The sequence below is a fragment of the Melanostigma gelatinosum genome, assembly GCF_949748355.1.
Source record: "Melanostigma gelatinosum genome assembly, chromosome: 8".
Taxonomy (NCBI): Eukaryota; Metazoa; Chordata; class Actinopteri; order Perciformes; family Zoarcidae; genus Melanostigma; species Melanostigma gelatinosum.
The window spans coordinates 26,198,879-26,211,791 of NC_136641.1; the positions used below are offsets into that span (position 1 = coordinate 26,198,879).

The 12,913-nt window shown below is 52.1% G+C and overlaps 1 protein-coding gene across 3 annotated transcripts; it reads left to right on the plus strand.

Annotated features, from left to right (window-relative positions):
• The first annotated feature begins 1,192 nt into the window (after positions 1-1,192).
• On the plus strand, positions 1,193-12,343 carry zhx3b (zinc fingers and homeoboxes 3b). 3 transcript variants are annotated; one of them, XM_079273340.1, is made up of 8 exons: positions 1,193-1,369; positions 6,476-7,364; positions 7,977-8,081; positions 8,171-9,604; positions 9,794-10,483; positions 10,762-11,085; positions 11,122-11,210; positions 11,583-12,343. In XM_079273340.1, exons 2-7 carry the CDS (start codon positions 6,627-6,629, stop codon positions 11,206-11,208), a joined length of 3,378 nt encoding a protein of 1,125 aa, XP_079129466.1. In that variant the 5' UTR covers positions 1,193-1,369; positions 6,476-6,626; the 3' UTR covers positions 11,209-11,210; positions 11,583-12,343. The 3 variants fall into 3 exon arrangements, with proteins under 3 accessions (XP_079129466.1, XP_079129465.1, XP_079129464.1); XM_079273339.1 differs by having other exon boundaries at positions 10,762-11,046; positions 11,083-11,210; XM_079273338.1 differs by having other exon boundaries at positions 10,762-11,210.
• Positions 12,344-12,913: the final 570 nt, after the last annotated feature.

Genomic DNA, 12,913 nt, shown 5'->3' on the forward strand with positions numbered 1-12,913 from the left:
TCCATCTGTCTCAATGATATCTTTTGTGTGGATCCATTATTATCACTGGGATTTTAGGCTGTAACTTTGTTACTGCTCGTTTGTTAGGTACTTTATTGAACATTTACTTCAGGTCAAGTAACAACATAATAAACATTTATTATTTATGTATGAGCAAAATAAACGTGCCTGTGTAATCCTGTCACCCAACAGAGCAACCAATTCAACACGATACATGTGACCCTGTGAGCAGTTTTGTACAACGTATCTATGTTTTCTTAAATATAAAAAATACTGCATGCAACGGTCAGACTTTGTTAGTGCAGCTGCAGTATTTAAAGTAAAATTAAAAAATCAACCAATTTGTTCTTTGTACAGTTGATTGTGTTTTGGGGAAAAATTCCACATTCACAAGAAGAGAATAAGAAGACAATTAAAATACATTTTCTTTATATAGATCATTTTTATCATGCAATCATTATTCATATTTACTAACTTTATATATATATATATATTTATTATTTATTTACATATGTAATATATATATTATTTATGTATTAATATTGTTATACATATTTGTATTTTTTACTTTATACATGCACCCCTGGTATGAGCTGTCGTGTTTATTTATATACATATAAATAAAATAATTTAATAATTGATATTTTACCTATATTGTTACATATATTTTTACGTATTTTTTTACTTTATGTATGCATTTATATTTATCTGTATATATATATATATATATATATATATATATATATATATATATATATATATAGATATATAGATATATATTACGAAAACAACTGCATGCAACAGAAGGTACTTTGTTTTGATTTTGGGACGCAGTCCTCTCTGTTAGTGATGTACTGTCTCTTTAAGAGAGAGGTCACCTGGGAGCGGGACAGGTGTGAGTGTAGCGGTAACATCCCGTTCAACCGGGACCGGGACGGTCCCTCCTCCCTCATGTACCGTTGGGTCAAACTCGCACCGGGATGTCCGTGACTCACAGCTCGAGCTTGTCTCTTCACCGTCAGTGACGTGTGCGTCACGTGTCCGCCTCTTCCCCCGGTACGTCCGTGGTGTCGTCTCCTCCCCTCCACTGCCTGCTTCTACACTGAGAGACACTCCAAATAAACAAGCGCACACAAAAACAAAAAAAGAAAGAAATACGGGGTGGGTGGGGTGGGGGGGTAACCGGCGTGGCTCCAGTGTCACGTCCACCAGCAGCCGGACACGGGGGGGGGGGGGGGGGACTATTTTTTTTTTACACCTACAAGTTCCCATCAGTGAAGCCCCCCAAAAGAAACACCTCCTCTGGAGCCCCGAATCATTGTAAACTCTATGTACCCACGCGGCGCCGCGTCCACCGACACGCGCACAGGTGAGTGTGATTTAACGTTGCACCTTTACACGAGGGGTTCACAAACTTGCGCGAGCTACGGTGAAGCCAGTTTACACCTTGTTTTGCTGCGCGTTGGCTCAGCTGCATGTCGCTTTGCTTAAAATGGCGACAGCCAGCGGGTAGAGGAGGGGGGGTGCTTTTATATATTTATATTTATATGCGTGCGTGTGGAGGTCTGGGGGGCTCGTCTGATCCTCCGCTCTGAATTAGCTACAATGTTTCCAAAAACCCCGATAACGCGCACACGAGCCCATTAAGTTGGACACTCCGCGTAACTTGAGCGGAAGATGAACACGCAGCGTTTTCGGAAATGTTTGACGCCGCTGCGCTCTGAGAGCGACGTTACGGTCCGTGCGTGTGTGTGTGTGTGTGTGTTTCACTAAAATACCGCGATTCGCTCACGTGTTATTATTAATAAACTGTCTTATATCTACGAAGCAATGAGAATGTTGAGTCTTTGTGTGTCACAGTCAGACCTGCAGGATGTTCTGCATGAAGAAGTTAGAACCTCCCATCAGTTGTGACTGTTCGTCAGAGCTGCTCTATTTAGACCAGTGCAATGAGGTACAGCTGATTATTACGCATATATTTATGATTTGTTCTGCTGTTGTCCTCACAGATTTGGGTTTAAAGTCAAGTTTGGACCCTTTAACATTCACTAAACAAACACAATAAGTCCACGTTCTAGTCCAGTCTGCGAGCTGTTGTCTCAGTTGTTCATCATGTCAGTGTTAGAGAGTGTGTGTGTGTGTGCGTGTGTGTGTGTGTGTGTGTGTGTGGGATTAGAGCAGAGCTTTCCCAGCCAGACAGCTAGTTTGTGCCTGAGGTCCACGTGAGTCCCAACAGAGACAAACAACTGAATCCACCGCTTCCATTCCCAGTCGGTGCGTCTCTGATCCGTCACGGCAGACCCGTCATCACCGGTGATAGGAACCGAGTTAACCGAGTCTGTATTCACACGTTCCTAATATTCCAGGTAGGATGTCATGGCCTCGTCAATAGCCCCCCCCCCCCCCCCCCCCTTTCTCACCCTCACTTTTTATAGGTTTGTTATCTGACAGCTTGATCAGTCGGTTAAACACTTCCTGCGTTCTTCACATCTGATTTCTAACGACGACTTCATGGACCCTGAGCGGTTCTTCGTCGGTCTTTGGGTTTGCGTCTCCTCTCTCGTGTTGACTCCCATGTGATCACAATATTACTTCCACATCTCAAGTCAGCTGCAAACTCCAGAGCTCCTTTTCATTTATTCTCTAAACGGCCTCACAGCGACCCACGTTTGGGTCGTCCGGCAGCAGCAGCCTCTGGTTGGCTGGTTAACAGCTTGTGATGTCAGCCATTTTAGGTTGGACAGCACAAGAGCATGGTGCTCCGCCATTTTTCTCTCTCTCGCTCTCCCTCCCCTTCTCAGCAACCCACTTTTCTTTTTTTTTGCACTGTGGCTGCGGCCGAAGCAGTGCTGCCGTCTGCAAACCCACGCCAGCCATCCCATGCGCCCCTGACCCCCGGGGGGGGGGGGGGGGGGGGGGGGTGTGTGTGTGTGTGTGGCTCCTCAGGAGGGGAAAATATGAGACCGTAGAACCTCTGAGGTTTCCTCACTGTGGCCCTTGTATTGTTGTGAGAAAGAAGTTCAGGCGCACAGCAAACATGCAGGAGCCGTGTTGTGTTTTGTCATGCAGGATGCGCGAGTGTCACCCTGGCGTTGATTGACAGGAGGCTGTTTTAAGGCGGGAGTAAACATGGTTCTCTGCTTCTCTCACAGCAGAGACTCCATCGATGACGAAGGAGGTTTTGGTGCAGACTTGATAAGTGGCTCCCGGGTATGGTGGAGGTCCCTCGATGCTGTCCTCTTTGTAGAGCCACGCAGTAAGTGAGGGGGCAGCAGATGTCCGGACTGGGGTCGAACAGGGAGACACACAGAGAGACAGACGCCATCGGCTCCCCGGGCCTATGGCGTGCCATTGGTGGGGCCACACCTTAGCCGGGGTTAGAGACATCAACACCGCGCGAGGGAGGCACTGAAATAGGAGCAGGGCCGGTCGACTCTTCAAATACCAAATACCGCTCGGTGGAACAAAACCAGCCCCCGCTAGGACGGGGTGGCATCGGAGATGTGAGTGTGTGTTTACCCACACGCATGTGCTTCAGGGAAGTGAGATGGTGGGAGAGAGGGGGGGAGGAGGTGGTTGCCATGGGGACAGTAACACACCAGTGGCGCTGCCGACCTGTCTCCCCGGGCCAAACTTGCTGGAGGGAGGAGGAGGAGGAGGGAGGGAGGGAGGAGGGATGAAGAGTGTGGAAGCAAGAAAATAAAATGGGAGCAGTCCCCGTAGAGCGTTTGTTCCACACTTATCACACCTGAGTTCTTCGTCTATATAGGTGAGGAGCAGTTGAGCTAGCATGCGGCTAAGCTACGCCGCCATGCTGGAGGGGTTATTATAGATTATAGACTGAGATGTTCACTCCGAGGAGGAGGAGGAGGAGGATAAATGAATTCATGCACAGGAAAGATGGCAGCCTCACCACCTCAGTAAACAAGCCTCACACACACACACAGGCATGCAGGCAGCCACCCCCGCACGCCACACACACACAGAGCCGCGCTCCCCCACCCTGACTCCCTGCTCTGCACTCAGTCACACAGGAAACCCACACATGCAAATAACTCCACGTACAGCAGCCGCCGTCGACCGGCGTTGCTGCCGCACGTCTTCGGTCTCGTGACGCCGGAGACGCTCGCCGGCCGTTTACAACGACTCGACTTTCACCTTCTGTGCTTTGTTGCAGTCCTCACCTGCGGGGGTCTGTGGCCTCGTTCAGGGCCCAAAAATCTGCAGATGTGTGGTTTTGTGATTCATCAGAGTGTGTGTGTGTGTGTGTGCGTGTTGAACTTCAGGTTATATCCACTGGCTGAAGAGCTTCGGGTTGGAACATTCCAGGCTTTGCAGTGCAGCGAGGGGGGGGGGGGGGCTGTGATTGTAGTTTGGAGCAAGAGGGGGGGGGCGTTGAAGAGCGGGGGTTAGCAGGGTGGGGTGGTGCTAGGGAAGGGGGGGGGATATCAGGGAGGAAAAAATTCCTCACTGAAACACCTCAGTGATTCCTCCACCACACCTCCTCCTCACCCCCAAAACGGCCTGCCCATCCCCCACCATCCTCCCTCCCTCTCTCTCTCGCCCACCCCAACAGAACCACGTGATGGATGGCTGAGGCTGGCCACCCATAAGCCTTTGTGTGGAGTCACGTGACCGGGCCTGCCTTGGCAGAGCGTTGCCCCCCGATGCAGAACTGAATGGCAGCAGAGCAGGAGGGGTGCACAACAGCCCCAGCTAAGGGGGGGGGGGGGGGGGGCAAGGGCATCACGCTCCACCGTAGAGAACCTCATTTGAGCCTGTTAACCCCTCACCCTCTGGTCCAAACAGAGAGACGACCTCTTAACTTCATCACAAGCGTCATAAAGAATCGTCTGCTTATTATTCAAGGTTTTTGGTTTTCATATCATTCAGGTGTGTGTGTGTGTGTGTGTGTGTGTGTGTGTGTGTGTGTGTGTGTGTGTGTGTGTGTGTGTGTGTGTGTGTGTGTGTGTGTGTGTGTGTGTGTGTGTGTGTGTGTGTGTGTGTGTGTGAGAGAGAGAGAGAGGGAGAGACACCAGTCCTGTGAGGGCCGGGGGGGTTCTGGGCTAATGGAGCATGACCCTTTTTTTAATGTTGCAAAGCGACAAGAGAGCGTTTAGAGCTGGAGCTGATCTGTAGGAACCAGTGAGAGTAAAAGATCCAACATGCAGGAGAACCACCGCTCCACCGCTAGAGCCAAACAAAGGTGGAGGAAGCATCAAAGACCTCAGGCCGATGGAAGAGATCTACGCAGAGCACACTTCACTTTACAGAGTACTCTTTACTTCAAAAGTGTACTCTGCGTAGATTAAGTGTCTTTTTTTCAAAAGTGATCTAAACCTAAAGACCAACTCTTCCCCGGTGGGAGCAGCTAGCAGCTAGCAGCATTAGCTCCACACGTTCCTAAATCGATCCAGAAAGCCTCCAACTCGTCAACGCCAACAGATCGTCCCTCCAGGCCTCCCTGCAAAGCCACGCCCCCAAAATTATCATTATGAAAGTAAACAACCAGCATGGCTGCTGTTAGCACTCTCAGCGGTTACCATGGCAGCGTGTGGTGACGAACGGGCGGACTAGGAGCAGGTAAACATGCAGGTAGCCGTCCGATCGTTGCGTTCAGACTGAATGAAACGATTGGACGGCTTGTTTTCGGCCACAGATACTGAATTATTGTCTTGTTTTTGTTTTTTTGTCAGCTGACGGTGCTGTAGCACGTTTGGACCGCTCTGTTAGTGCACGGCAACGGTGAGGTTACTCTAGTTCTGCCTGCAGAAAAGCTGCATTCAGTTTGATTGTTTTTTAGTTTTCTGTTTTCCTGGTGAACTTCTCTGAGTCGTGAACTTTTTGCGAGGCCTCTGCTGCTCTGTGGTTGAGGTGTCACGTCGTTGCAGAGTGATTGGGGAGATAATTGCCCTACAGCGGTCCTCCAACACTGCACCATCACCTCTGTCGGGGGGGGGGAGACGACGACTCCACAGGAAGCTTCACCATTTTGTGTGGACACAAAAGAAAGTCGGGGGTGAGGATTGTAAGAGTCACATTCTCATCCAGGTCTGTTTCTCTGTGGTGGGCGCCGGTCACACAAGAAGACTTCTACCTCTTAACGCTGCACATTCAACAAACTAGTAGTTATGTGACGCTACGGAGGTGCTGGATTTATTCCAAAATAAATCTCAGCGTGTGCTCTCCCCGTGGGGGGGGGGGGGGGGGGTCTGAACGAGGAAGTGAGGCCGAGTCGTGTGGGGGAGGGGAAAGACGGGGGCAGGAGAGGAGCTCTCCCAAAGAGCCGTCAGTGAGGAAGAACTGAGCATGATAGAGAGCCTTGAGTGTGTCTCATATTAACGCATTCAATTAAAGGCTTCACCTGGATCTCCTCACGAGGTCCGACTACCGTCACCTGTGCTGTTGATGTTCTTCCTGCTGAGAGGAAGCCCGTCCCACTCGTTTGTACTGAACATCTCTCTCTCTTCTCCAGGTTCTCCCTTTTTAAACATCGCAGCGTGAACTAGGAGTGGACCTTCGGACATGTCTCGCCGGCCTCCTCCCCCCACGTCTGGTCTATAGTGGACCAGAAACGACCCTCGTTCTCACTCAGCCATTCGACCCACAGCCCTGCAGGTCCCACCATGGCCAGCAAGAGGAAGTCCACGACTCCTTGCATGATCCCCAGCAAGATCATACGGCCGCTTGAGGTGGAACGGGACTCTCCGGGTCTTCTCCGTCAATCCAGGATCTCTGGAGTGGGCAGGCAAAGCCCGCCGGACTCGGGGGAGTCCTCCAAACCGGAGGCGGGGGACGCCGTCAAAGATGGCGCCGGCACTTACACCTGTAAGCCTTGTGAGTTTGAAACCCACGACCTGAACTTGTTCTTGGACCACGTGTACTCGGGGCACCCGGACTTCCGCGCGGACCCCGGCTTCTTGTGCGTGAGCTGCGGGGTTTCCGCTCTCAAGTTCGAGGGGCTGGCGCTGCACAACGCCCGGGTTCACCCCAGCACGCTGAACACGTCCCTGCAGCTGAGGAGGAGGGACAGGAGGGCGGTGGTGGAGCAGACTCTGCTGTCGGGGGCGGAGACGGGGAAGGACAGCGAGATCTCCATCACCAAAACCCCCATCATGAGGATGCTGAAGGGCAAATCGGAGTCCAAGCGGATAGCGGTGTCTCACGCGGCCTCAGAGGAGCCGGCAGCCGACCGACACTCCGTCTCTGCTTCCAGAGAGACGGAGAGGAAAGAGGCGGCGGTGACGGTCACCCGCGTCCCCACCATCGTCCACAACGGGACGACTAAAGTCACGCTGCCCTCGGCGATCCAGATCGTCAACGGCTCCGGAGCGTTACCGATGCTCAAGACTCCCATCACGCAGGTGGGTGGAGGTTCATCCCGTCTGTTTCTACTCGACTGAAGCTTTGTTCGTGCCCTCGCTTGGCACCGTAGCGAGCTCTTCGTTGCTTTATTCTCCAAAACACCAGAGGGCGGACAAAGAAAGCGTAACCGGCAAAACGCCATATCTCACATTCGTGGGCTACTTTATTGCCTTTATACAAGTCCTGTAAAGAAACAAGTCCAGTATTACATGCATGATGAAGAAAGAAAGGTTGAATCTCCTGTGAACTACTTCGTAAAATGTATATTTTTAAGACTCCTGTTTGTAAAGCATTTATAAAGGAATTGTCCTCCTTTGTGTAATCAGACGTCCAGCTCTTGCTGTTGGATGAGGAGGAGAGGGGAAAGGAGTATGTAGTTCATGGTAATTATAAAATGCTGCCAATGTCCGCCGGCACCAGAACAGGAAGGAAGTGGTGAAGAAGTAAAACCCGCCTCTTACTCAATTCAATTGGCTGCATGGAGCTGAATGTTTACACTTTTATGCTCGTCTCAGAAACGTGACGCGACCCACAAGAGAGGAGGAAGACATTGGTGTTGCGTGTGATCGGAGCTTTATGAGTTATTTTGTTCTGACTCCTGTTCCCTCCAGGTGGTATCGGTGGTTCAAAACAGGAGCCTTCATCAATCCACACCGATCACAGTCTCCTCAAATATCTCCTCCGCTTCGTATTCCACCTCCAAAAACCTCCCCAAGGTAACTGATCTGATTTATTCTTTGTGTTTCAGTGCTTTTGAACTTTTATTTAAAGATGAATTGAAGTCATAATCTCTTTCTCCTCCCAGGTGATGATCCCTCTAAGCAGCATCCCTACCTACAGTGCCTCCATGGACTCCTCCTCCTTCTTGAAGACCTCCTTCAGTAAGTTCCCGTACCCGACGAAGGCGGAGCTCTGCTACCTGACCGTGGTCACCAAGTTCCCAGAGGAGCAGATCAAGATCTGGTTCACGGCCCAGAGGCTCAAGCAGGGCATCAGCTGGTCCCCCGAGGAGATCGAGGAGGCCAGGAGGAAGATGTTCAACACCATCATCCAGACCGGACCCTCGAACTCGCTGAGCCAGACCCGTAGTCACCACGGCCCGCTCCAGCACACCATCACTGTCCTGCCGGCGTCGCTGGGGGCCGCCGGGATCCCTCACATCCTACATGGCTCCCTGGTCAGCCAGGGAGGGGTGATCGTCACGCAGCCCATGTTGGCGAACGGCTTCCAGGTCAGCAGCTCCCCCGTGGCCCTGGCCGTCACGCCGAAGCCCCAGGCGGCCGCCCGCCCCGCGATGCAGGCGCGGCCAGCTGCGGCGCTGGCGGCCGACAAGGGCGTCAGCGTGGTGGTGGGGACGCTGGGCAGCGGCACCGGGAGCCGCGTCATCGGCAGCGGCGGCAGTCGGAGCGGGAGAATGAGCTCCATCATTACCAGCAGCCACGCCAGCGTCATCAACCTCAGTCTCGGGAGCGCTAATCCGTCTAATGCTAAGGTTAGCAACGGTAAACACAGCGGCGGTAACGCAGACGCCAACAGGAGCGACAGCACCGTCAGCAGCCACGTAAACGCAAAGAGCGCCGACGTCAGGAGCACCGGCGGCACCGTGAAGAGCGACGACAAAGAGAGTAAAAACACCGCAGACGGCAAATGTAAGACGGGCGGCGACGTGCAGAAGAGGAAAGATAACGGCCACAAGAAGAGCACGGAGGACGTCGAGCCCGACGTCAAGATGGAGGAGGCGTCCTCCCCGGCCTCCAAGTCTTCTCCTCCGTCTCCCGCGGCGCCTCCGAGCGGCACGTCCGATCCTCAGACGCCCGTCAACGCGTTCCTGGACCCGAGCTTCTACAAGGGCAAGAAGTCTCAGGAGCAGCTCAACTCGCTGAAGGACAGCTTCCTGGCGAGCCAGTTCCCCGACCAGGAGGAGGTGGACCGCCTCATCTCGCTGACGGGGCTCACGGTGCGGGAGGTCCGCAAGTGGTTCAGCGACCGGCGCTACCACCTACGCAACCTCAAAGGCGTGCGCTCCGGCGGGTCGGGTAAGTCCGGAGGCGGGTCGAGCGGCGCGGGGGGCTGCAACGATCTGTCCGAGGGGCCGAAAACGCCACAGCACGGCTCGGCGCCGCCGAGCCCGCCGGCACCGCGGACTCCCACCTCTCCCACCACGCCGTCCCGACGGCTCCCCAGACCTCCCTCTCCGGATTTCACAGCGATCCGCTACAAGGAGAGAGAACCGCATCAGGTGAGGAGCGGTTTGTCATGTGATCACAACATGGATTGATCAACTGAAGTTATTTAGGGGAAGGCATGCATCGTGTGAAAGAAGTTGAATGTAGTTTTTTTTTTTTACAGAGGATTGATTTCTTTTTTTAGTCCTCTCGGTTCTTCAGGTTGGTGTTTTTGACCTCGTCCTTTCCCGTTTCTCCTCCAGGTCAAGGCACTAGAGGCCAGTTTTGTCCAGGACCCGGACCCGGCAGAAGAGGAAGTGGACCGACTGCGCTCCGAGACCAAGATGACCAGAAGGGAGATCCACGGCTGGTTCTCCGACAGGAGGAAGAAAGCGGCCGCTGAGAAGAAGAAAGAGGAGGCGCAGCGGGCCATGAGGGTGGAGGAGACGGAGGTGGACGGGGAGGAGAGGCAGAAGGACAGTTCGGGGGAACTGAAAGTGAACCCCATCAAGATCAACCTGAAGATGCTCAAGGTGACGGAGGCCAACGGGAAGGCGGAGGGCGAGGCGTTGGACGGCACGCCGGCGTCCTCCCCGTCCTCCACCCCCAAACCGTCCCTCTCCTCCACCCCGACGCCCAAACCGTCCCAATCCCCGAAACCCGCGACCGTCCGGGGGAAGAAGACGGCGGAGCAGCTGCAGACGCTCAAACAGGTCTACGCCCGCACGCAGTGGCCCAGCGCCGCCCAGTACGACGAGATGCTCTCGGCCACCGGACTGGCCCGGCCCGAGGTGGTGCGCTGGTTCGGGGACTGCCGCTACGTGCAGAAGAACGGCCAGCTGAAGTGGCTGGAGGAGCACCAGACCACGGCCCTGGAGGAGGACCTCCAGACGGGGAACACGGAGCTCCTCCAGGCCCACTACGACGCCCACGGCAGCGCGGAGGAGTCGCAGGTATCCACAGACGAGTACCGTTTATTCTCCTCAGACAACTGAACCCCGAGGAGCAGATAAAGCTTTACTGATGATAGTTTCACGTGTCATGGATTCTAGATTCTAGATTCATTTTCTCTAATTCAAAGCAAATAGTTCACCAGTTTAGGTTGCTTTTAGTTTTACACCTTTTTAACTACAGAGCAAAGATTTGCACTTGTTTTTGTAACGCTGTGTTTTTAGTCAAACCTCTGCAGGTCTCACACAAACACAAACACGGATCTGTTCTTTGTGCTCAGCTGCAGGATTTGGCTCAGAGCTGCGGTTTAGCGGCGGACTTGGTGCGACATTGGTTCTCCACCAAAGCGTCGCTGCCGAGGCTCGAACACGCTGCTGCTGCTCCCCGGACCCAACCGGCACAGGGGACGGAGCCACGGAGCACAGGGGGAGGGACGGGGGAGGAGAAGGTGGTGGAGAAGGTGGTGGAGAAGGAGATGGTGGAGAAAGAGAAGCTGGTGGAGAAGGTGAAGATGGTGGAGAAGGAGCAGATGGTGGAGATGGTGGAGATGGAGAAGGAGACGGTGGTGGAGGAGAAGGAGATGATGGAGAAGGAGCAGGAGATGGTGGTAAAGGAGATGATGGAGAAGACGGTGGAGAAGGTGAAGATGGAGGACAAGGAGAAGGTGTGCGGCGTCGCAACAAAAGCCGAGGAGGCCAACAACACTGACAACTGTGAATCCCACTGAAGGTAATCTTCTTTTCTTTAATGTGACGCAAACAGTAATAAATCAGTGACTCAGCAGTTTGTAACATGTTGTTTCTAACTATTTCCATCATTGATTCATTTGCGGATTATCTTCTCGATTAATCTGTTTAAAGAAATTCCATTCACAAACAGTGATGCTCTGATATCAGAACAGTTGGTTCAGTTACTCAACTTATCCTCAATGTGACCAAATAAAACGTCACTTTCAGGCCGAGTCGTTGAAAGGAGATGAATCATAATCGTCTCTGGTGGAAACATGAAAACAACCATAATTATGAGTTCTGCATCTCCCACCGGTAAAGATTTGTTCTCAAGGTGACGCTTTTATTTATGTATTTGTTTTAATTACTACAGGAAGCGACTGAAGAGGAAGCGACTGAAGAGGAAGCGACTGAAGAGGAAGCGACTGAAGGACTTCTTTTTGTCCGAGGAAGGAGACAGTTTGAGGAAAAGACGGCCGATGTGGTTGTAACCGGATCACTGGAAGGAAACGGACCTCAAAACCATCCTCACCCACATCTCTCTCACCCAGAGAGGGAGGCATGACCTCCCCCACTTTGTGAGATGGACACTAAAGCCACTAACCTCCCTCCCTCCCCTACACACCCACTCCCTCCCCGGTGTGTCCACCCCTTCGCTGCACAGACCTTCTCCAGCGTCCTCCCGTCCGCCATTTTCCCCTCAGAAGGAAGTTCCAGTGGAGGCTGAGGAGGTGGAGGGAGGGAGGGAGGGAGGGAGGGGTGACACCATTTCTGTTCCGCCTGCCTGCTGTGACGGGAGAAAGGGAGGAAAAAGGGAGATTTTTTTGGACTTTAACCGACCGAATGAACCCTCCGAAGAGGATCGGCGGAGCGTCGACAGTTTGTTTTTTGGGGTACGGAAAAACTGCACAGCACTTTTGTCTCCGGGGTGCTTTGCCTTAAAAGGCCTTAAAGTAAATAAAACGACGTGTGCCATCTTCGTACTCCCCCTTTTTTCTCCCCCGCCGACGTGCACTCAAACACTTTGACTTCATGCTTGCAGCTTACTTTAAAAACGCAGCACTGACGTTCATCCGATCATCGCTTTCTACTCACTCTTTATTTCTTATCTGTACATATTTTTGGTTAAATAATTGTCCAGTTTTCGAAGGGGGGGGGGGGGGGGGGGACGTCTGGAGTTGTGTGATCCAAAGAGGGCGAGCACCCAGTGTGAAGAGAAACATCGTAGAATCTGTGTCGTAGCATCAAAGTGCTTCTTCACGTGACCGACGTGAACCTGCGTTTGTTTTTAATGGAACTTTCTTATGAAATACATTTTGACTGTAGAAGTGAACTCTCGCCAGAGTTCCATACTTTAGGATCGATGTATAATTTTTCAGATGGTATTTGCAGAATAAACAGAATGTAACAAACTTCAGGAGTCTCTTCTTTCTGCCTGTTTTTAAACAAAAGGATGATTTGGTCACGCGGGAGCCAACGAGAAGCTTCAACTCACGATTACCAGCGGTCGTTAATCTGCTCGTTTTCTCCACGAACATGAAATATCGGTACACATCACTTCCTGTAGTAACGGCACAAAAGGCTCCCGGAGCATCAGAAGACTTTCCTAAAGCTCAAGGTGAAGAACCAGATAAGAAAATAAGATCTAAGGAACACTTTTGCACTTAATCGATGAACAGAAATATCTAAATCTCTTTTAATTCA

What these genes read in the sequence shown, in the direction of transcription:
- zhx3b (XM_079273338.1), top strand. Translation starts at nt 6,627, where the DNA reads ATGGCCAGCAAGAGGAAGTCCACGACTCCTTGCATGATCCCCAGCAAG. An exon ending in AGGAGAGAGAACCGCATCAG is followed by an intron (nt 9,605 to 9,793) that starts GTGAGGAGCGGT and finishes TTTCTCCTCCAG; the next exon opens with GTCAAGGCACTAGAGGCCAG. An exon ending in GCAGCGCGGAGGAGTCGCAG is followed by an intron (nt 10,484 to 10,761) that starts GTATCCACAGAC and finishes CTTTGTGCTCAG; the next exon opens with CTGCAGGATTTGGCTCAGAG.